This window comes from Rana temporaria, chromosome 6, assembly GCF_905171775.1.
Source record: "Rana temporaria chromosome 6, aRanTem1.1, whole genome shotgun sequence".
Classification (NCBI taxonomy): domain Eukaryota; kingdom Metazoa; phylum Chordata; class Amphibia; order Anura; family Ranidae; genus Rana; species Rana temporaria.
Window position 1 is genome coordinate 182300246 of NC_053494.1, and position 25249 is coordinate 182325494.

General features: G+C 42.5%; 1 protein-coding gene across 2 annotated transcripts in view; it reads right to left on the reverse strand.

Moving 5' to 3' along the window:
* The window catches only part of UPP2 (uridine phosphorylase 2), a 30627-nt gene extending 10252 nt beyond the window's left edge, over positions 1-20375 (reverse strand). The window contains exons 1-4 of one of the 2 annotated variants that reach the window (XM_040357925.1): positions 20187-20375; positions 15079-15196; positions 5197-5355; positions 1769-1883 (exon numbers count right to left, since the gene is read on the reverse strand). In XM_040357925.1, coding sequence (XP_040213859.1) covers positions 1769-1883; positions 5197-5355; positions 15079-15196; positions 20187-20248 — 454 coding nt within the window. In that variant the 5' untranslated portion in view covers positions 20249-20375. The remainder of the gene's footprint in view (positions 1-1768; positions 1884-5196; positions 5356-15078; positions 15197-20186) is intronic. The other variant, XM_040357926.1, reaches the window with a different exon arrangement.
* Between the last annotated feature and the right edge of the window lie 4874 nt (positions 20376-25249).

A 25249-nucleotide genomic window follows, 5' to 3' on the forward strand; every position in this document is an offset into this window, starting at 1 on the left:
ACACCCATCACTGTGGTTCCAGACGCTGATCCATCTGAGCTCTGCATCTTGAACAGGAGAGTCGCTGCAAAGGCTCTGCCCTCTGTTCCACATTCACAGAAGCCTTGGTATTTCGTGAACACATTCACAAAATACCAAGGCTTCTGTGAATAGGCATCGGAGGGGCAGGCAAAGCTACTGTGCCTGTCTCTGGTAATTTCCAGCAGAGCAATAAACCTGTCAGATATAAATAATATAGAGATAAACCCAGGAGAGGTCATGCAGTTTTAGACTTAAAGTATAACTAAGGGAAAAACATTTTTTTAAGTTTTGGGTAGAGTGGAGAGGGATTGGAACACCTGTCAGTTTTTATTGCAGTCTGTGTCCCCATTAGGAAGATTCTCCCTCTCATTTTCAATGATAATGGTAAACAGGACAAATAGAATGTAAAAGAAAATCCCCAATTTTGGGCTGTCTCCAGAAATGTAATAGTGGCAAAATCTTCCAATAAGGACTCGAGTTCTGGTGACCTGGGGGTCCCCAATAAATTCCCTTAATTTGCAGGGTTTTTCTCCTACTTCCTGTTTGGCTATGGGACAGGAAGTGAAGGAAAATCTCTGCAATGGGACACAGATGGCGAAAAAAAAATCGGAGGCCTCGTACACACGACAGAGGAACTCGACGTGCCAAACACATCGAGTTCCTCGTCGAGTTCAGGGATGAAGCCGCCGAGGAGCTCGGCGGGCCGCCTTCTCCCATACAACAACGAGAAAATAGAGAACATGTTCCCTATTTTCTCGACGAGTTCCTCGGCGGCTCCATCGGGCCAAAAGTGTACAGACGACAGAGTTTCTCGGCAGAATCCGGCTCTGGCCGAGTTTCTCGCCGAATTCTGCCGAGAAACTCTGTCGTGTGTACGAGGCCTGACAGGTGTAAAAACCCTCCATTGCTCTATCCAAAATGAAAAAAAAAAAGTTTTGCCTAGTTCTTTAACTCACAATTTTGCCTTCACTTTTTACAAAGTGGCTAAAAAGCAGTTAACTTTTTTTTTCATGAAAAAAAGAAGAGGCAAAAGACAAACAAAGTGCAATGTTTGGGTTCACATGCGATAACATGGGTTGTCCTACGTTGACATGTGTTGTGTTATTGTAATGCCGCGTACACGCGATCAGAATTTCCGACAAGAAAAGTTCCATGTGAGCTTTTGGACGGAAATTCCGACCGTGTGTAGGCCCCATCAGACTTTTTCTGTCGGAATTTCCGACAGCAAAAATTTGAGAGCTGGTTCTCAAACTTTCAGGCGGGAAAAGTTCTTGTCGGAAATTCCGATCATCTGTATGCAATTCCGACGCACAAAAAAACATGCATGCTCTGAATCAATTTGACACATGCTCGGAATCATTGAACTCCATTGTTCTCGGCTCGCGGTAGTGTTTTACGTCACCGCATTCTTGATGGTCGGAATTTCAAACAACATTTATGTTACCGCAAGTATGCAACACAAGTTTGAGCCAAAATTCACTCGGAAAAAAATCCACGGTTTTCTTGACGAAATTTTCGATCGTGTGCACAAAGGAAAAGAGGACATTTCTTTTAAGCTTTGCACGTCTCTTCTACCGAAAACCACGTCCACTATCACCGGCTGCAGAATTGTTGCACATTTAGGAGATATTCATTGTACCTACAGGTTAACACAAGTGGCCAAGTGGAGTTTACTACAGCTTTAAGGAAATGATACATAGCTAAAAAAATAAAAAATAAAATTATATAAAAATACACAAACACTTACCTATTCCACCAGATGTCCCGATACGGATTATTGTGACGTCTCGACACTTGGCGTGATGCAGCAGCTTGATAAGCTCATGCAACATGATGGAGATGGAGGGGATGCCCATGCCATGCTACAGAAAGATAGGCTAATATTATACTTTTTTATAACACACACAACTGTGATATAGGCTGGCAGGCAAACAGCAGTGAGATCCATGCACCCTAAAACAGCACTTTATTTCAGAAAGATAAATGCAGCTTTCTCTAGCTTGACAAGTTAAAACAATAAAACCCGTTTACCTGCAGCATGGCAGGTCTTCACCTTTGATATTTCTACTTGTGAATTCATTAAGGTGAATCTGTCAGCAGCGAGGCAAGATTACAGAGCTGAAGAGCAGGCAAGCAATATAAAGATCGTTTTCTTACCATTTAAAAAGATAAAAGCACTTTTCTGCAGAAGCACTATGCTGAAATAGTACAAGAATGGCAATGAAGCTTGAGCAACAAAAATCCTTATTTGTTTTGCCTGCTCTCTACATGGAGTCCTTTTCTACTTTGGCTCCATCTCAGAAGAGTCGGCACATACATAAGTTGCGTGCAGGTTTTTTTGGTGTTGGATATTATACCCATCCAATCATTCCGGCATTCATATGCAGGGCTAAATTTACCATTAGGTGCAGTCATTAGCTTGTAGGCAGGTGCAGTTAGCTACTTTGTCACTAGGTGACTCTGTACCAGGATAGTGTTTGGCTACAGTAAGTAAGGTCTTCGGGTGCTTGGCCCCTTGAAAGCAGAGCCCTCCTGCAGTGATGTGATGAGCGAGTCAGTGCCCAGTTACAAGCCAGGTTGGAAGAAGCCCTAGGTGTAGATGGGGCATGGGAGTCAAACACCCCACACCAGTACATATGTAATCAGAACATGTAGGCCCTGGACAGGGCAGGAGGCTGGGTGGAGCTGTAAGCAGGAGGAGGGGGTGGAGCAGATTGCAAAAGGTCTTTTAGCTGTGCGAGACGACTTCCCTGGAGGGTTCTCGGGAGAGATGTACCTAGCAAGGGGGTGACTACAGAGAGCATAGTCCTATGAGTACTAATGACTATGGGCAAAGGAGAGGCAGTAAGGGAGATGGCTGCTGAGGTGCTGCATAGGTTTTCACTTGTGACCAGTGGCGGCCCGTCCATAGGGGTCATATGGGCACCGCCCCCCCCAAAGCTAGTTACAAAAAAATCCTTTACGTGCACTGTCTACGAGCGCCAGACACAGTGCACTATGGACAGCATGAAATCTATGCAGTAACGTGATTGCAGACGAGACGCTTTATTTGGCTGCTTTTGGGCATCCTTGTGGCACAAAGCAATGTGCCTCAACACTCCCATATTGCAGTCATTCTCCATGGTTTTAGGACATGGGTGGTGCTTTCCTCAGAGCCACGGCATCACTTCCGGTTTCTCTGTGTCAATAGGAAACCAGAAGTGACGCTGAAGCTACGTGAATGGAAAGCACGGCCTGAGTGGTGCGTTCTTTGCCCCCCTGCAGGTTTTGGGGTTGGGCCCGGGGTGTATATCTCCGGTAAGGTGTGTAGGAGGAGGGGAGGACGGTCAGGCTCCGGTATAGTGGGGTCCATATTTCCAATATGGAGGGCAGTGGTGTAGGACTGTTGGTATAGTGGAGGTCAGTACCAGGGGAGGGGAGAATGGTCAGGCTTGGTGCCATAATGTCGGAGTTTAGCCCCCTTGCCATACCCTGGGGGGCTGACATTGGGGGGGGGTGGGCTGTTGGTGATTCAGATGCTGAATGCGGAGATGCGGAGAAGATGCTGAGACCCATGTGGAAAAAGTGTAGCGCTAACAGTGAATCAATTGTGATAAAACAATCTAAATTGTATCGTGCAACACCACATGTGAACTAATGGTATCGGTGATAATTAAAGTCCATAAATCCTTGACTGGATAAATGAATTGAATCCAACTATGTTGAAAGACGTTCAATAACTGGATAAATAAACAAAATCCAACGGTGAGAAGTGAGAAGTCCACCTGGGGTGAAGATGAAGTTCTTATTGTAACGAAACATGTCGGGATGGACTGCTGTTGTTCCTGCTACCCTAATTTTTTGAGCTCGGTTTATCATTGCAAAATGTGAGTTACTCTCTTTTTAAAATAAATATTAATTTTTACGGAATTATGCTATGTGCGCCCCACTTTTTCTTTTACATACTCATCGGTTGAATAAACGATATGCCCTCCTTGTGATCTGTTGAATATTGCTGCTTGCTGGGAACCATTCCCGAATTGTCTGCCTGAGGTCTCTCTTTCAATAATAACGAATCGCAAGACGTGTATGGTGTACCCTCTTCAGTGTATCATCTTTAACAAAGCTCGATTGGCCTAGTAGGTATATGTCTTTCTGGGTCCAATGCATCCGGTAAGCCCCTTGTCATAAGTGGTGGTGGACTTCTCACTTCTCACCGTTGGATTTTGTTTATTTATCCAGTTACTGAACGTCTTTCAACATAGTTGGATTCAATTCATTTATCCAGTCAAGGATTTATGGACTTTAATTATCACCGATACCATTAGTTCACATGTGGTGTTGCACGATACAATTTAGATTGTTTTATCACAATTGATTCACTGTTAGCGCTACACTTTTTCCACATATGTTTTACTAGCAACTCTTGATCTCTTTTGCTGTGTTAGCGGCTTTATTATTAACCTCTATGAGATAGCGCAGTATTTTTTCTTTTTTTTGTTTAAAGATGCTGAGACCCCCCCCCATCCGGAGCCCCATGTGATCAAGGAGGTGTCTGGCCGGGGAGGGAGGGGTGTAAGACAGCCTCTGCTGCTCATATGGCCACAGCGTGAGGGGAGGATCTGCTGTGAGGCTGCACTGAGGAGGGTCGGCGGGGACATGGCCGGGATCCTGAAGGTAAGAGAGCATAAATTCTGGCCCGAGACATCTGCCGATCAGTGTGAGAGAATCCCGACTGAGAATGAAAGCTGAGTGACAGTTGATTGTGAGATTGATGTGACAACTAAGAATGAAAGCTGAGCAAAAGTGAGGTGACAGTTGAGCATGAGATAGGTGTGACAGCCGAGAGTAAGCTCTGAGTGACAGGCCCTCATGTTATGCCCACAAAGTCCGCAATTTTTGAGAGTTTTTAATCTTTTCAACCCTTTGATAGGATAATTGGTCTTTCCCCTCTATGAATATATATCCAAATCCTTTTAGACTGCTTTTTATTCTACAACAATGCATTCAGAAACATACGAGGGGACACATATTCCTTACATATTTATTACTGACAACTGTTTTGACTAAGTCCTTAAAATCTGACAATGTGATGTGATGTGATAATGTGAATATGAATAATATGATATGAGGAATGGCTTGGCAAAGTTGGCAGTTAGGGAGTGGGACTGCTGCTGAGCTATATAAAAGACTCACACTTATAGAAAGCACGGGTCCAGCTTTGTACATGCTGTATCGGTCGGTCCCAGCACATATATCTATGATGGTATTCACATCTTCTTCCAGGCCCAGCTCCTTGTGCATGAATCTTGCATATTCCCTCATTCTGTTCGGACTGCCACCGACACAGACAAACTGCAATGAAGCATCAGAGGTTAAACTACTCAACGCCTACACACAGGAAGAAACCATTAGAAAGAAAAAAAAATTATAAAGTGAGCTATGATTGCAAACATGATGAGCTGGTGAAATTACTGAAAATAACCAACCTCTGCAACTGCCACTTAAATCACGGAAGCTTAGCATATCCATAGTCTGTGAGTGTGGAGGTAGGAGGGGTTGGGGCCAAGCTTGACTTTAACAGGAAAAGTCAGGATTTAATTGGAATTTGCACTATTATCTCTGAATATAATGACTGTTTAATGCAGCATTTCCCAACCCAGTCGTGGCACCCCTTAAAAGTAGGAAAAATCTTGAGGTACATCAGTCTAAAATGTACAAATGTTACATAACAATGGGAAACCTGAGCCTGGGGTGATGCACACACTTGACTTGATGAAATTTCACATCCGAGGCCCCTTCACAATGGTTCAAAAAGTTATTACTGAGCTCTGTTTCACCCAAACCAGGGTCAACCGAAAACCCACAACAATCAGTCGAACCAGAGATATAGGTACAAATTGTCTTGACTTTTTCTGTAAGTCAAACTTGGCCCCACCCCTTTCATTTACTGATCACCCTATTGGTAGTGTAATGTGATCAGCATCCTTACAGACCAAAAGTACAGGAGGGAAAATGTGGAACCAATTTAAAAACTTTCACAACAAAACCCAAGAATCACATAGAGTTTTAGATGTCTATCTTATAACTACTTTGACGTATGGTTATGTAACTGTTGCTTGTGCATTTGTTTACCATATACTCTGTTTAAACTGTTCAGGTTTACATTAGATTACATTTCACCCCCTATTGTGTAAGGTAAAACAAAACCTTAAAGGGTCACTAAAGGAAAACATTTTTTTTTTGCTGAAATGACTGTTTACAGGGTATAGAGACATAAAAGTTAACTGATTCCTTTTAAAAATTATTAAAAGTAGATAAAAATCAATCATATAATGTGCCTCTAGTTTCACTTTCACTTTTAAACTGGCTTCATGTTTATGTGAAGTAAAGAGACCCACAGAACAAAAACAAACAAATCCAGGGCAGTGTTTTGTTTTTAAAATGAATCTGATTGGTTCTGGGAAGTTTAACACAGTAATGACAGCTTAGACCATAGTGAGAAAGCTCCCAGTACCATGGTTATAAGGAAACAGACAAGCAGGAAGTGTGGAGATCACAGCAGAATTACAGCTACTTCAAAGCAAAAACAAACAATGAGGACATGAAACCAGTACTGCAGTAAGGTAAAGGAAGCTATTTAGATTAAAAAAAAAATTCCTTTAGTGACCCTTTAACACCTCAACTCATCCCAATCCAGCATGTATTAGAAACATAAATAAATAAAAATAAAATTTCTTTGCAATGATGTACAAAGAGAACTCTATATTAAAAAAAAGTGATGTGCGAATGTCTCAAACATTAGCACAGCTGTCACAAATAATCACAATATTGAGCCCAATGGCTGGGATTTAGAGAGATTGGCTCATCTTTAGATAGGCGTAGCGCATCTCATATGCGCTATGCCGATGTAATATTGAGAGGCAAGCTGAGTATTCACAAAGCACTTGCTCCCATATTTACGCCGGCGTAACGTAAATGGGGCGGCGTAACCGCGCGTAATTCAAAGTAGCAAGGCAGTGGGCGTGTTGTATTATAATGAAGCGTGACCCCATGTAAATGCATGGCCGAACGAACAGCGCATGCTCAGAATCACGTCAAATTTACTCCCTAAGATACGCCGGGTCCATTCATGCGACGGGAACGTAACCTACGCCCAGCCCCATTCACATACGACTTACGTAAACGATGTAAAATACGACGCTGTTCCCGCGCCCATACCTTATTATGACTTACCCCTGCTTTATGAGGGGTAAACTTACGCCGGACATACGTCTTACGTAAACGGCGTAGCTTACTGCAACAGGCGCAAGTACGTTCGTGAATCGGTGTATCTAGCTCATTTACATATTTGACGCGTAAATCAACGGAAGCCCCCCTAGCGGCCAGCATAAATATGCACCCAAGATACGACGGCGTAGGAGACTTACGTTGGTTGTATTTTGCCAAAATTCAGGCGTATCTGCTTTCCTGAATAAGCGTATAGATACGACGGTGCACATTTTGACTTACGACGGCGTATCTGGAGATACGTCGTCATAAGTCCTTTCTGAATCCTGGCCAATATGTTTATTTCTTATGATCTTCAGTTCCATCTAGTGGCCATAATGAGGTATTTTCTTGAAAATAATGCATTATGGCCACTAGATGGAGCTGATAATCACAGGAAATAAACATATTAGACACAATTAATTGGTGATTATTCATGATAGCTGTATGAATGCTTGAGGCATAAATAGTCCCCTTGGTGTTTACAGGTGAATTACACTTGTTTTTTTTTTCTTTCCTTAGGACAAATCAAAGGCTCGTTTGATACCCCTACATGTTTATTATTTTATGTTTATACCCATAGTAGGATCCAGAAATTAGGTGCATCACTGTGATTGGCCATCAGAGTGACCGGGAGCCTATGCTGCTGATCGACACTTTATGACCAGGAGCCTTCATAGTTCTCTTGACACAAAACAGACCCACTCTGTGGGGCCCCATAGATGCAGACCAGCAGGAAAACATTAAGATATTGGGAAAATAACTTTTATTCTTCCCTTTCTTTTCTGCAGCCCCCTGATGGTCAGCACTGCTCGTCCACTGCAGCCTCCAGAGGCTCACTACTTATTAGTGAGGCCATCCATCACGGAAATGGGAGAACAGTTATGCCTTGCACACACGATCGGTTTTCCCGGTGGTCAAAAGTCCACCGGGAGAACCAAGGGGGAAACCGGGAACCTCATCGGTTGCTTTTCCCTGTGTACACACGGCTGGTTTTCCCGACAGGAAAACTGCCATGACAGCTTTGGTCGGGAAAACCAGCCGTGTGTATGCTCCACCGCAGTGTTTTCCATAGGAAAACTGCCGAGCAAAAAACCGCAGCGAATCGCGGGAAAAAAAGAGAACAAATTCTATTTTTTTTGCTCACAGTTTTCCCGACAGGTAAAAAAAAAAAATCACCCATTATATTCTAGCCCCTCAAGCTGCATGCCATAAGCAGGGCTGGATTTGCTCTCCCTGCTGCCCAAAGGCCAGGTTCCGCAATGCACCCCCTTCCTGCCAACCGAACAACCCCCCCAAATCAACGGAGAATGGCAACCGGATGACAGGGGAGGCAAATAATTAGTTCAAATAATTTTTGTTTCTTTTTTTTTTACTTTTTTATCACTTTTTGTATTTTTATTTATTTGTCGCTTGTCGTTTACTTTATTTTATTCTTGTATAATTTTCTTATTATTTTTCTTATTCTTTACTTTTTAATTACTTTTTTATTTTATTAATTTAATTATTATTTCTTATTATTTTTTAATTAAAAATGTTTTTTATCAATTTGTTTTCACTTAACTTTATTGGTATCACACAGGAGAAAACAATTTCCTGTGTGATAGCAATTGTAGGTGACATGTTCTCTTTATTGACCCTGTCACCTCCAAAACAGGAGTCCTAGCACTGTGCTAGAACTCTTGTCACAGCTGAGATGGGAAGAGCACAGCTCACCCCTCTCACTGTGTACATCGGGGGAGGGACAGGAGACGGACTCAGCGGCAGGGGGGAGGGGGGAGTCCCGAAGACAGAGCCAGCAGTGAGAGGTATGTGTGTGGGGGAGGACAGATGGCAGCACACATTTTACAAGTGATTTCGGCGACATATCTGCAATTACTTGTTAATGAGCGAGCGGATTCCCCCACACTACATTTAGTCCTGCTAGAAAGCAACTTACTGCCCATAACTGTATGTTCTGGGCGTCGGGGGACTCCATCATGCTGCCGCCCCTCGGCGTCCTGCCGCCCCGAGGCCTGGCCTTGTGGGAAATCCAGGCCTGGCCATAAGCGCCATTATATACTATAGCTACGCATATACTTTTATCTCTCATTGTAACAAGAACATTTCTTAGTGATTTAGAGTTTCCCAGGAAGGACAATGTCCTGTAAGAGGGGTCACTGACAGAATGGAGAGATCCCAGCCTGGTGCTATAACAGAACATTCACACTTGTTATAAATATTCAGTCCAACTGTAACGGAAATAAACAGCTCTGTGATATATGGGTGCAAAGACTGCAGCCTGTGTGCTGTTCTTTTTGTATTCCCCTGAATAATGCAATTGTGTACATTACGGTTACAAAAAAGTTTTGTATGCAGGAATAAAATACTGAGTAATGAAGTCACTCCCCAGCGCTGCGCTATATCATATTTATTAAAGTCTGGAGTACACAGGCAAGATAAATGACTATTTCCCACCCCAGCTCCTGAGAATACTTGTCAGGAATCCAGGATGAATTCGGAGATGTCTGTGACAACAAACTGCAGGAGAAACTGATGAATTGTAGGTATCTTAAAGAAGGATTTCAGGGATGGCTATTTTTATATACACTGAGTAAAATTATAAACACAACACTTTTGTGTTTGCACCTATTTATCATGAGCTGAACGCAAAGATCTACGACTTTTTCTTTGCACACAAAAGGCCTATTTCTCTCAAATATTGTTCACAGATCTGTCTTAGCCTAGGTTCACATTGATGTGATTTGACATGTCAAAACGCACGCCAAATCGGCAGCTATTGCAATGGCACCTTCTGAATCGGGCAATGGCACCGTCTGAATCGGGCAATGGCACCGTCTGAATCGGACAATGGCACCTTCTGAATCGGGCAATGGCACCTTCTGAATCGGGCAATGGCACCTTCTGAATCGGGCAATGGCACCATCTGAATCGGGCAATGGCACCGTCTGAATCGGGCAATGGCACTGTCTGAATCGAGCAATGGCACCGTCTGAATCGGGCAATGGCATCGTCTGAATCGGGCAATGGCACTGTCTGAATCGGGCAATGGCACTGTCTGAATCGGGCAATGGCACTGTCTGAATCGGGCAATGGCACCGTCTGAATCGATGCAGCGCCTTAAAAACCAGTTAGTATCTGGTGTGACCAACATTTTCCTCACGCAGTGCAGCACATCTCCTACGCATTGCGTTGATGAGGTTGTTAAATGTGGCCTGTGAAATGTTGGTCCATTCCTCTTCAATGTATATTGGAAGTTGCTGGATATTTTGCAGGAACTGGAAGACGCTGTCACATACCCCGATCCAGAGAATATAAAAAACATGCTTAATGGATGACATGTCCGGTGAGTATGCTGGCCATGCAAGAACTGGGATGTTTTCAGCTTCCAGGAATTGTGTACAGAGAACCTCACACCATGGGCCCGTGCATTATCATGCTGCAACATGGGGTGATGGTCGTGGATGAATGGCACAACAATGGACCTCATGATCTCGTCTTTGCATCTCTGTGCATTCAAAACGGCATCAATAAAATCCACCTGTGTTCGTTGTCCATGGCATACGCCGGCCCATACCATAACCCCATGGGTCACTTGATTCACAACGTTGACATCAGTAAACCACTCACCCACACAATGCCATAGACGCTGTCTGCCATCTGCCCTGTACAGTGAGAACTGGAATTCATCGGTGAAGAGAAGACCTCTCCAAAATGCCAGACGAATTTAAGCATTTGCCCACTCAAGTCGCTTACGACAACGAACTGCAGTCAAGTCGAGACCCCAATGAGGACGACAAGCATGCAGATGAGATTCCCCAAGATGGTTTATGACAATTTGTGCAGAATTTATTTGGTTATGCAAACCGATTGTTGCAGCAGCTGTCCGGGTGGCTGGTCTCAGACGATCTTAGAGGTGACGATGCTGAATGTAGAGGTCCTGGGCTGGTGTGTTTACACGTGGTCTGCAGTTGTGAGGCCGGTTGGATGTACCAAATTCTCTGAAATGCCTTTGGAGACGGCTTATGGTAGAGAAATGAACATTCAATTCAAGAGCAACAGCTCTGGTGGACATTCCTGCATTCCTTGCATGCTCCCTCAAAACTTGTGACATCTGTGGCATTGTGCTGTGTGATAAAACTGCACATTTTAAAGTGACCCTTTATTGTGGCCAGCCTAAAGCTCACCTGTGCAATAATCATGATGTCTAATCAGCATCTTAATATGCCGCACCTGTGAGGTGGATGGATTATCTCGGCAAAGGAGAAGTGCTCACTACACAGATTGAGGCTGGGTTCACACTACTACACTACTTTCATCCTACTTTGCTCTGTGTTCAATGTTTCCCTATGAGAGCGTCTTGTAGCGTCCTACACAAGTCGGTCCGACTTTGAAAATGCTCCCTGTACTACTTTTGGTCCTACATTGATCCTACTTCAGGCCCATTGAATATCATTGAAGTCGGACCAAAGTAGTATCCTGTTCATGAAAGTAGGATGGATGTAGGACCAATGTAGGATAAATGTAGGACCAATGTAGCAGAGCAAAGTAGGATGAAAGTAGTGTAGTAGTGTGAACCCAGCCTCAGGCTGGGTTCACACTACTACACTACTTTCATCCTACTTTGCTCTGTGTTCAATGTTTCCCTATGAGAGCGTCTTGTAGCGTCCTACACAAGTCGGTCCGACTTTGAAAATGCTCCCTGTACTACTTTTGGTCCTACATTGATCCTACTTCAGGCCCATTGAATATCATTGAAGTCGGACCAAAGTAGTATCCTGTTCATGAAAGTAGGATGGATGTAGGACCAATGTAGGATAAATGTAGGACCAATGTAGCAGAGCAAAGTAGGATGAAAGTAGTGTAGTAGTGTGAACCCAGCCTGAGGCTGGGTTCACACTACTACACTACTTTCATCCTACTTTGCTCTGCTACATTGGTCCTACATGTATTTTCAAAGTCGGACCGACTTGTGTAGGACGCTACAAGACGCTCTCATAGGGAAACATTGAACACAGAGCAAAGTAGGATGAAAGTAGTGTTGTAGTGTGAACCCAGCCTGAGGCTGGGTTCACACTACTATACTACTTTCATCCTACTTTGCTCTGCTACATTGGTCCTACATTTATCCTACATTGGTCCTACATCCATCCTACTTTCATGAACAGGATACTACTTTGGTCCGACTTCAATGATATTCAATGGGCCTGAAGTAGGATCAATGTAGGACCAAAGGTAGTACAGGGAGCATTTTCAAAGTCGGACCGACTTGTGTAGGACGCTACAAGACGCTCTCATAGGGAAACATTGAACACAGAGCAAAGTAGGATGAAAGTAGTGTAGTAGTGTGAACCCAGCCTAAGGCTGGGTTCACACTACTACACTACTTTGATCCTACTTTGCTCTGCTACATTGGTCCTACACTGATCCTACATTGGTCCTACATTGGTCCTACATTGATCCTACATTGGTCCTACATCCATCCTACTTTCATGAACAGGATACTACTTTGATCCGACTTTGTGATAGTCTGACTTGTTCTTTGACCAATCAAAACAATCCCAGAGTGAGATCAATTCCTTTTACTGCTGCTGTAATCACATGTCAGATGTCAAAAGTCGGATGGTTAGGACAAGGCTCCTACTTTGATCCTACTTTAATGATATTCAATGGGCTGATGTAGGATCAAAGTAGGACCAAAGTAGTACAGGGAGTAGTTTCAAAGTCGGACCGACTTGTGTAGGACCAGTTAAGACGGCTCCCATAGGAAAACATTGATTTTCACACTTCATGCTACATGAGCTCCCAATGTAGGACCGTTGTCGGACAAGTGTGAACCCAGCCTCAGACAGATTTGTGAACAATATTTGAGAGAAATAGGCCCTTTGAGTACATAGTCGTAGATCTTTAAGTTCAGCACTTGATAAATAGAGGCAAACACAAAAGTGTTGCGTTTAGAATTTTTCTCAATATATACACACACACACTTTTATTTTTTTATTTTGGGGGGGGGGGGGGGCTTGGGTGAGTTCCCACACTTTTTCCCTAGGCCTTGACTCCTGTTTACAAAGGTATATTTAACAATTAGCAAATATAAGAAGCTCGCTGTTAGACCCCTTTCACACTGGGGCGTGGGCCGCGTCAGCGGTAAAGCGCTGCAAGTTTTAGCGCCACTTTTCGGCTGCTAGCGGGGTGCTTTTTTTAAAAATCAGCAGCTACTGTAGCTGCTGACTTTTAATAAGGACACTTACCTGTCCAGGGAGCCCGCGATGTTGGCCCCAAAGGCCGATCCGTCCACCGAAACAGGTGCAGGCGCCGCAATTATAACTAAGGGCAACCGGCAGTGGAGCCTTGCAGCTTCACTGCCCATCTCCTACTGCGCATGCACAAGACGCGTGCCACTTTGTGAATGGCCAGCTGTCTTATGGGACACAAACAGGTTCCAGAAGACAGCGGGGGGCTGGTGGCACAAAAGAATATGACGTCCTGCGCCGCGGCCCGGATGGATTGGAGTACATTATGTACTTAATCTAAAGATACTATAGAAGAAAAAAAAAAATGTTTTAATATCCAAAAACGAGGGGTGGAGAGGTGGTCTTTCGTTTAAGACCACCTCTCAAAAGTGACATCAGAGGTTCAAAACTGTCACTGCTACCTCTTCTTGTGAAGGTGACCATAATTTTAGGGATACCCAGTTTGAAAATATTGACCAGCGTTTTGGTTCAGAAGTGTGGCCAAACCCCCTTCCACCTCCTGCACAACATTACTGGACAGAGGATGAGCCGATCGTAGTGATGATCCAATCGAGCTGATTTCTGCCTTTTCTCTGACTTTCCTGATACTGGGCCAGATTCAGATAGGAGATACGACGGCGTATCTCCTGATATGCCGTCATATCTCTAAGTTCGGCCGGTCGTATCTATGCGACTGATTCAGAGAATCAGTTACGCATAGATATCCCTAAGATCCGACAGGTGTAACTGTGTTACACCGTCGGATCTTAGGCTGCAATTCCAGGCTGGCCGCTAGGTGGCGCTTCCGTATCTTTTACGCGTCGAATATGCAAATGAGGAGTTACGCCGATTCAGAAACGAACGACCGCCCGGCGCATTTTTTTTACGTCGTTTGCGTTCGTCTTTTTCCGGCGGAAAGTTACCCCTGATATATGAGGGGTATGTGCGGCGTATCCTTTGTTAAGAATGGCCGTCGTTCCCGTGCCTAGTTTTGAAATTTTTACGTTGTTTGCGTAAGTCGTTCGCGAATACGGCCGTACGTAATTTACGTTAACGTCGAAACCAATGACGTCCTTGCGACGTCATTTGGAGCAATGCACGCTGGGAAATTTTGCGGACTGCGCATGCGCAGTTCGTTCGGCGCGGGGAAGCGCCTGATTTAAATATTACACGCCCCCTACCCGCCGAATTTAAATTCGGCCGGGGGATTTACGCTACGCCGCCGCAACTTTACAGACAAGTGCTTTCTGAATAAAGCACTTGCCTCAAAAACTTGCGGCGGCGTAACGTAAATCAGATAGGTTACGCGGATCTAAAGATCCGCTAACCTATCTGAATCTACCCCAGTGTATTTTATTCAGTAACTCTAAAAGTACTGCAGTCAGTGAGTCACAACAACAAGGCATCTAAGATTTAACAAGGAGATAGCCCTCATCATAGTAGCTTGCATATGTACTTTTGCATATATTAAAAGGTGAGCAGCAATGCCAAATTTCACCAACAGGAGGCACTGCCAATGTAATCTGTAATTATAGTGCTAGATCTCTAGTAGCCAGTCTGTTAAAGAATGTATTACCTTAACATCTCCAAACATAGAAGGTAGGTCATGGGTTTTTGTTCCCAAGTTAAAGTGGTAGAGGATGTCCTCGGGTAATAGGTCCAAATGGGGGTTTTTAACATGTACAAGTCCATTGCTGTCAGTAAATAAATACAAAAGCAAAAAGTCAAAACATAAATGTCAAATCTTGTAAAATAAAATCCAATGCTACATTTTATTAACTGCCCATAGAATCTTTACTGATTGCAAAATATTCACAGTAAAGGCGTGTTTACACCAGTGGCTGCGCATCACATTGCAGTAACAGCATTACAGAGGGCTTTACCACAACACACATTACATTTATGTGAATGGCATCCAAACGTGCCTTGCTGATTAACATGTGTTCCAGTATGCTGCCCAAAAATTTGGGGCGTACACAATATTTTTTGGCAGCACACTGCAAGGAATGAAGCCAAAGTGCTTTGGCATTCTATTTAAATAAATATCACTGAATTGCACCAATACATTTACTGTTTGCACAAATGCAAAGCGTTCTCTGATTGGACAAGGTGGAGAGTGTGATGTCACTGCCCTGCATCTCCACATCATCCAATCAGAGAAGGCTTTACATTTAATCAGAAAATGCAAAGCATTCAATAAATGGTGCCCGTGCCAAGTGGCCAAACTCTTGTGTTCAGAATGCAGCTGGGCATTCGCTTGGCATGGGACCCGGAAGCTACGAATTTTTTTTTTTTTGCATGCTAGTCAGCATATTAAAAAATATATATATAAAAAATATATATTTCTTTTTTTTTTAAAAAGGGGGGTTGCCATCTGGGGCCCTGGGGACCTCTGGGCCCTTTAATATTTTTTTTATTTTTTTATGAAAAGAAATTACAAAAAAAGGGGGGTTGCCATCCGGGACCTCTGGGCCCTTTAATAAAAAAAAAACACCTCTGGGCCCTTTAATAAAAAATAAATAAACATTTATATAAAAAAAAATGGGGGGTTGCCATCCATGGCCCTCAGGACCTCTGGGCCCTTTAATAAAAAAAAAATATATATATATATATATATATATATATATATATATATATATATATATATATATATATATATATATATATATATAAAAAATAAAAAAATATATATAAAAACATTTTTTTTTAAATAAAAAAATATGAAAAAAGGGGGGTTGTCATCCGGGGCCCTGGGGGCCTCCGGACCTCTAAAAAAAAAAAAAATTGGTCCTTTAATAAAAAATAAAATTAAAATATATTTAAAAGAATATATTTTTTTTATGAAAAAAAAAAGGGGGGGGGTTGCCATCTGGGCCCCTGGGGACCTCCGGGCCCCTTACAGGTGTACTGCCTGTACCCCTCTGATGGCGGCCCTGTCTGCAGAACTACCATAACCAGTCGCTGGCTGTGGGGGGAGCAAAGTCCCTGCACTCCCGAGCTGCGCTCCATAGACTTACACAGCGGGACTTGGGTCCACCCCCCAACTCCTGATTGACAGCAGCAAGAGCCAATGGCTACTGCTTGAATGTTGTATATAGAGGAAGTAAAAGGGGAGAAAGGATGCAGCCCTGAACAGCACTGATCTCTTCCCCTTCATAAAGGGAAGGGGGGAGGGGGGGCAGCACAGGGACACTGTGTGTATTTTACTTTAATGCAATCAATTCAGTAAGGTAAAAAAACGTTTTTTTAGGTTTAGTAACACTTTAAGGGCTCGTTCACACCATGTCCATTGAGCTGCTTTAATCTGCATACAGTAGATCAAGAAAAACGATCCGATGCAGATTTTGCTTCTAATCCCCTTGTAGAGACTTCCATTTGTGGATGGAAATTTTTTCAATTTACAACACTTGAGATAGTTGCATTCAATATACAACTTGAGTAGTATAATCACCATGTACAGGCAAACATTTAACAGAAAAAGAATACGGTACTCAGCGACCTAGGCCAGTCTACCCCAATTGGGTAATGGATGGAAATTTTTTGGTTACACAACTTATCACATTGCCATAATCTTTTTATATAGACTATAAACTGAAAGACCTATGAATAAATGGTTGTGGAACGAATCATCTGAGTTTCCATGATTTTTTATGGGTAATTTTGCTTTGATATACAAGTGTTTTGGATTACAAGCATCCTTCTGGAAGGAATTATGCTCGCAGTCCAAGGTTTTACTGTATATCAAACGCACAAAGAAAATGCACACTGGCACATCAATGCACCTGCATAGTGCAAAAAAATTATAAATGCACACACTTAGATCTAAATGTGCCCTAATGGTGGCCATATACATACTGATCTGATTACATAATCGGACAATGTGATCAAAGCTATGAGTTATCAAAAAGACACATATAGTGCATTTGATCAATTTTGAGCAAACACAATTGATTTCATTAAAAAATTCTGATCTTTCTGTGTAGGAAATCAATCATATGCAGATAGAGCGCTATGATTGTCAAGTGTATTGACTAAGTGTATTGACCTGACATTTTTTTCGCCTGGACAGTAAATTGATCAGCAATATACATAAAAATGTTCTGCAAATGGCCACCATTCAAGTCCCTGAGAGATCAGAAGGTCGTTTCATATGATATAAAGTGTACTTTTAACAATAAATGCTCCCTTTTTCTCTATTCAATATGTCTGTTCTATAAGTGCAAAAAAATATATAAAATAGCTGTTCATCCAACCAGAAATCTTCCTGTGACCCCTCCTTCAGGACTGTTATCAGTTAGCATTGTTCTCCGCTAGTTCCACACACACTACAAAACAACTCCCCGGTATTGAGACAAGAGGGAGGAGTTATGTAGTCATAGCACAATCCCTGTCCTAATTTCTCAATGATGCTCCGTACAGTTGTCCCCCTAAGACAGGAAGCTAGCTAATGGCAGAATTACCAGATAAACATAAAAGGAGAAGTATATTAAAAAAAAGAAAACTAATGCAGCCCCCACAAGTGAACTGCAATTCAATCAGTTTTTGTATTTAGGTACACTTTAAAGAAAAACTAAAGGCAAAAAACTTTTTCTCATTTTGGATTTCCCTTCACTTCCTGTCCTATAGCTAGGGGAACTAGCAACACCACAACAGGAAGTGAGAGGACAAACCTCCATGTGAGGCAATCCCTGGTCGTCACTAGAATTAGTGTCCCCATTAGAAGAATTCCCCTCTAATGAACCCTTGTTCTGGCAACAACCAGATAACGGTAAACAGGAAAAATAGAGAGGATGAATCTCCCTAATGGGGTGGGGGGGGGGGGTCAATAAAAACTGACAGGGGTTCTAATCCCAATCTAATGGTTTTCCATGAGTTATACTTTATCTCTTCACCAAAAACTGACGTAGTGGACTGGCCCTTTAATTTATACTTTGCTTCAGTGCAGTTAATTGTTCATCAATATATTTCTATTTATTGTCACAAAGCAAATAAAGTGTTGGGTCAAAAAGTTAAATATTAGACAATTTTCGGCCACTTCATAAGCAATAATGATGTACAATAAAAAGTACCCCATAATAATCACGTTAATGGTCATTGGTTTATATCGGTGAGTGCTGCTGATTGGCTGTTGCATAAGTGTATTCAAGGCAACGCCCCCAATATCTATGCGAAACAATAAAAGCCCATAACCCAAATCGCATTCTGCGATCCACAAATCAAAACCTACTGTACTCCAAATACCCAAAGCCAGATACAAGTCCAAAGGAGATCGAAGATTTGCAGTCCAGGGACCTCGGCTGTGGAATGCGTTACCAACTACCATCCGAGGAGAGTCGGACTACTTGGCCTTCAGGAGAAAGATTAAAACCCATCTCTTCTGAGGTTGAGGAGCTTCCTTACCCCGGGAATGGAAACAGTGCCAAGAGGTGATTCAGTTCGCATGTGTTGCGCTTTACAAGTTTTTCACTCACTCATTTACTCACTTACTCACTTACTCACTCACTCACTCACTCACTCACTCACTCACTTCTGTGATAGGATAGTGGTAATGTTTCAGTATCAGATGTATGTGTACAATGGATACAGAGACATTATCCACTTCCAGGATAATGTATATTGGAAGCCAAGCACAGAGACAGACAATCAGCTACTAGACATGTGCACACTGAAATATTTTGTTTTGGAATTTCGTTTTTGTCCAAAAAATACAGTTATTTAGTTACTCCCGAAATTCATTTTTTATTTATTTTGTTTTTCGTTAGAAATTGCATTCGTCCGAAAATCCGAATGAATTAAGGTTGAATCTGCCATTGAATACTTATGGTGTCTTTTCTCTCTATAATGTTGAATCTTTTCTCTCTATAATGTCGAATATTTTCTCTCTATGTCGAATCTTTTCTCTCTATAATGTCGAATCTTTTCTCTCTATAATGTCGAATCTTTTCTCTCTATAATGTCGAATCTTTTCTCTCTATAATGTCGAATCTTTTCTCTCTATAATGTCGAATCTTTTCTCTCTATAATGTCGAATCTTTTCTCTCTATGTCGAATCTTTTCTCTCTATAAATGTCGAATCTTTTCTCTCTATAAATGTCGAATCTTTTCTCTCTATAATGTCGAATCTTTTCTCTCTATAATGTCGAATCTTTTCTCTCTATAATGTCGAATCTTTTCTCTCTATGTCGAATCTTTTCTCTCTATGTCGAATCTTTTCTCTCTATGTCGAATCTTTTCTCTCTATAATGTCGAATCTTTTCTCTCTATAATGTCGAATCTTTTCTCTCTATAATGTCGAATCTTTTCTCTCTATAATGTCGAATCTTTTCTCTCTATGTCAAATATTTTCTCTCTATAATATCGAATCTTTTCTCACTATGTAGAATAATCTTGGACTAATAGAGTTAAGGTTAGGCACATTCGACCGACGAAAACGAAAATAAAGTATTTGTTTATGTCGGATATTTCGGTTTTCAAATTCTGTGCGTTTGTTTGTTAAAACAATAACCAAAATAGCTGAAATTCAGACGAAAAGTTATTCAGACGGAAACGAATGCACATGTCTATCAGCTACTACTGTATAATCAGAGGACTGCATAGAACAATAAGGAAAGACACTTCCCAATATAGATTCAATTACACCAACACACAATTCTTATATATATCCTGAATTTCCTGAACACTTACTTTTCATAATTGTCCCTCTCAGCCAACTTTGAAGTGCTGTTATCTGCTATGATTGGAGCCATCGCTTATCTCCAGAGCCACCTTTGCTTCTCTACAGAGCCTTCTCCCAGATCCTGCATGTACTATTACTCTGACATCATCAGCTGGGGTGTCTTAAAAGGGAACTTGACATCACATGGGCTATGTCTCATTTAAGCTTCTGGTTGGCTGTGCAGGTGGAGGAGTTGTCTCTGATTGTTTAACTACCCCCCCAGTTATTGATTAGTCCTTTTGTGACGGGTTAGGATTCCTAGCCTGGGTTGGGAAAAAAAACATTAAGTAACTGATTAACTACAAAACATAGTCACAATAACCACATCATAAATGATAGATAGCAATAACATTCCATTTTAACACATTTGTTGCTTTTATTTGAACTCATCACTTTCAATGTCTTTTTCTGTTTCTATGCAGTTTACTTTATGGCCATTAGAGGTCACTTAAGATCATTATTTATTTTGCTCCAATAGGACATCCTGGGAAAGTGCTGTCAGATCCTGGGTGAGAATGGGAAATATTTATGGAAGAGATGATCACTATTTAAATATTTGGTATTGATTCTAAATAATGATAATCACACCTAAGGCCGGGTACACACGGACAAACATGTATGGTGAAAGCGGTCCGTCGGACCGTTTTCACCATACATGTCTGCCAGAGGGCTTCTGTACGATGGTTGTACACACCATCGTACAGAAGTCCGCGCGTAAACAATACGCGGGGCGTGTCCGCGGTGTCGCCGCGTCGATGACGCGGTGTCGCCGCGACAATGACGCGGCGACGTGGGCGGCCCGCCTTTAAAATGCTTCCACGCATGCGTCGAAGTCATTCGACGCATGCGAGGGACGGCGGGCGCCTGGACATGTACGGTAGGTCTGTACTGACGACCGTACATGTCCGAGCGGGCTGAATTCCAGCGGGCTGTTTTAAAACAAGTCCAGGAATATTTGCCCGCTGGGAAAAGGCCCGGCGGGCAAATGTTTGCTGGAATTCGGCCCGCTCGCGCCCACACACGACCAAACATGTCTGCTGAAACTGGCCTGCGGGCCAGTTTCAGCAGACATGTTTGCTCGTGAGTATGGGGCCTTAGAGGTGCACAGACATATCTGGATGGTCAGGTATGTATTAGGGGAAGAAGATAGCCAAGCAGCTCTATAATCATAGGTGTGCGCAGCTTATTGCATTAGGGTGTGCACCCCAATGCTCAAACATATATACATTTGTATATAAATAAATAGACATATACACTCCTAAAAAAATACATTTTAAAATGTATTAAAACATAGACGGTGTCAGTAGAGAAGTGCACATGTCAGTAAGGCAGTTGTTGGTGTCAGTAGAGCAGTGGACATGTCAGTGAGGCCGTTGCTGGTCTCAGTAGAGCAGTAGATGGTGTCAGTAGGGCAGGGGTTGATGTCAGTAGTTTATTATTTTTATTATTTTATTTTTATATTATATTTTACAAATGTTTTAATCATCTTTTTACAATTTTTTTATTATTTTTTAGGAGCACCATTGGGGGGTTTTGGGGAAATATCAAGGGTCTAAACAGACCCCTGATCTCTCACTTTTGAGATGGGAAAAGGGACTGAGGACAAAGATTCCCCAGTTAATTTCTCTGCAGACTCAGCTGCACTGGACAGTGAATGAATGGGAAGTTCTCTGTGCTGCGGTGGTCAGTAATGTGCTCACCCCCTCCTGGGAACTACATCTGTGTGGCAGGACGCTCTCTACGTGTAAGAGACTTCAAGGAGGTGTGAATTACTGGGCGTGCCGCAATGCATACTGGGAAATGTAGTTCTTACATGAATGAGCGATGCAAACCAGGAAGTGAATGAGAGAACAGAAACTAGAATGCCGGAGGTGATATAGATGAAGGAATTTAATAGGTATTTACTCGTTTTTTAACAGAATCATTACACTATTCTGCCTGTCTACCTTGCAGACATTAATTTTAGGCAAAACATTTTTTTCCTTTACAACTCCTTTAATAAGTTTTGCCTTGATATACAAGCAATGTCTTGATATAAGAGTAGCGTCATGTCACAACTGAGTATAAAAAAGGAGAGAGGAGCCTCTAAGTGTAGCAATATGATTACATTTAATGAAGGTACAACATTTAGCAACGTATTGCTACACTTAGAGGTGCCTCTCTTCTTTTTTATACCCTTTAAAAAAATGCTTTCATATACAAGTGCTTTGGATTACAAGCCTGTTTCTGGAATTAATTATGCTTGCAAACCAAGGTTTTACTGTAGTTTAAAATAGTGATATATTTCATCCCTTCTTCCATATCTCTGCTGTTGATCTCCGCCTGAGCAATGTTTGCTGGCATAGACACTCGTACTGCCAAGGTTGCATGTGACAGGGTGACAATGTAGAAGCACAGTTTGTAGACAGTTGTCCCCAATAACAGGAATTTCCTGAATAAGGACTTTTATGGCAGGAGCAACACTTAAAGCTGCAGATTTAGAAAGACTAAAAACAACTTTTGTGCTATATTACATTAGCATGAGATTTTATCAATTCATTATAGATCAACTTTGATATCTTAAATAAGTTCCAAAGTTTATCTCAAATGCAAGCTATTTTTTGTATTGAACTTGCTTCTGAGTCTGAAGTCCGGGGTATGTCTAATGGGCCATTTAGACGAATCCATTGTGGGAACATGCGTGTTAAAGCGGAGTTCCACCCAAAAGTGGAACTTCCGCTTAATCCACTCTTTGCCCCCTTACATGCCACATTTGCCATGTAATTTTCTTGGGGGGGGGGGAGTGGGGGCTTCAGGAGGAGTGGGACTTCCTGTCCCACTTCCTCCTTCCGCCCAGGGACCACTAAGGCGATACGTCATATCGCCTTTTAGTGGCCTCTCCCTGCAGTTGATCACATGGGACACGTGACAGGTCCCAGGCGATCGCCTGTCCAATCGTTCGCGCATGCGCAGTGGGTACCCGGCCGTAAAGCCGAAAGCTGTCACGGCCGGGTGCCCACAGTTGCAGTGGAGGCGCCGGCGGTGAAGGGTGGACCAGAAGGAAGCTCCCAGCACCATGTCACTGGACCGGGGAACAGGTAAGTGTATGTTTATTAAAAGCCAGCAGCTACACTTTTTGTAGCTGCTGACTTTTAATAAACATAAAAAAAAGCCTGGAACACTCCTTTAAAGTGCAATGACACACACTACATACACTGATGACATGCGGTGCCATTGCACCTTGACAACAGACACAGGTTTCAGCACACAACAATATGCATTGCAATGCAGTGCACTAATATTACATGCTCCTGGTTTCGTGGATTAGGCAGCCCATTTAATTGAATAGGCTGCCATAACGTAACACACGTTTACATGCGGTATAAAACATCTGTGCTAATCCACTGCATTGGTGTGAATGGGCCCTAAATGATAAAGCTTTAAACTACCCACTGACACCCCAATGAGAAAAGTCAGCGTTGCCCAAGGCTACCAGTCAGATTGCAGATGTCATTTTTAATGTGGTTTAGAAGCAGAACAATTCAGCAGATTGCTATGGACAGCATTAGCAGCCCACAGGGCCTGATGGAGAATCAGAGCTGGATCCTCAGATATTTCACACTGAGCCTTTAGATGTTCTATCTAGCCTTTGGGCTTCTATTTTTTTAATGAAATGGAATAGAAATCTCTTTTTAAGTATTTACTGTAAAATGTCTGCTAGGATGAAAATATAGATTTGCAGGACGGAAAAATGGTGTTGTATTACGGACAGAATCCAATGTGTGCACATAGTTTGTAAATAAAGGGAGAAGCAGGCATGGTTACGACCCATGCACTCACTGAGCCCTATCTACTAGTATTTTTCCTTTGCTCTTTGGCATATTGTTGCCTCACATGAATCCTCGTGGCCCAGCCATACTGGAGCAATCTGTTGCGTGCATTGCATTAATGCAGCCCTTGCATTATAATTGTCAATGCTCCGCGATAAATTAAAAAACACATGTAGTGGTACCCCCATGGGGGCTGCTGATTGACTCTATACCCCTCAGGCTATCCCGACTCTGCAGATTCTTTCTTACCTCTGACACCTTGGGTTCCATTGTAATGGTCTCACAGTAATAAGAACAGACCCAATCAAAATTTCTGAATCACACAGAGAACTTTACTGGAGCAAAGAAAGAACTCAAAAGGTATTATACATTCAATGGAAAATGAACACGAATTATTAGCATTAACTGAAACGTATATTCAAACTTGCAATGGCTATCACTTTACCCTGAAATAGCTAAGCAAAGGATACGTGGACCAGGACACAGTGGAGCAAATCCCCAGCACTTCTGTAATTGTACTGGGCCACCTCCCCTCAATGAGCCAATAAACAGCAATGAATACAATACTTAGAACATATGCTTCAACCTTAGATTACTAAATGGCTTCCTCTAGAGTGCAGTTTAATGTAACCTGGGCTATGAATAATGTGGCCTAGTGAACCATAAAGTGATGGCAATGTTATCTTGTTCCTTTCTCTTTTCTTCAGCTAGCTTAGTGGTCTCGAATTGTACGGTGGTGCATTTAATTGTAATCCAATAAGACAAAGAAATGAACAGCAACTGAACGATGTGAGATGCTTAATCCTCTTTTAAAGATATGTTAAATCTGAACATCCGGCTGTATAAACACTTAGGTGTAATACAACCCTTCCGTGGGACTACAAGTGTCAGTGACAGTCTGGATAGCATAAATCCTCTATCAATCTCAGTCAATTACTTTACTGGGCAAGTGCCCGCTCACCGCTGTAGGTCCTCAGCCGGCTGGTACACCTTGTTCGGGTGATGTCTCTGTAGAAGAAGATGGCAGTGTCACAGCACACCGCGCGGCCGGTCCCGACACACACTCATGGGGAAACAGCTTCAAATGCTCTGAAGTGCTAACTGATCTACCTGCTCTGCTAGCAGGGCTGTCCTCCAAAGATCCCTCTGGGCAGGGGCGGACTGACCATTGAAGCACTCGGGCACTGCCCGAGGGCCCCATGCCACTAGGAGGCCCCATCAGG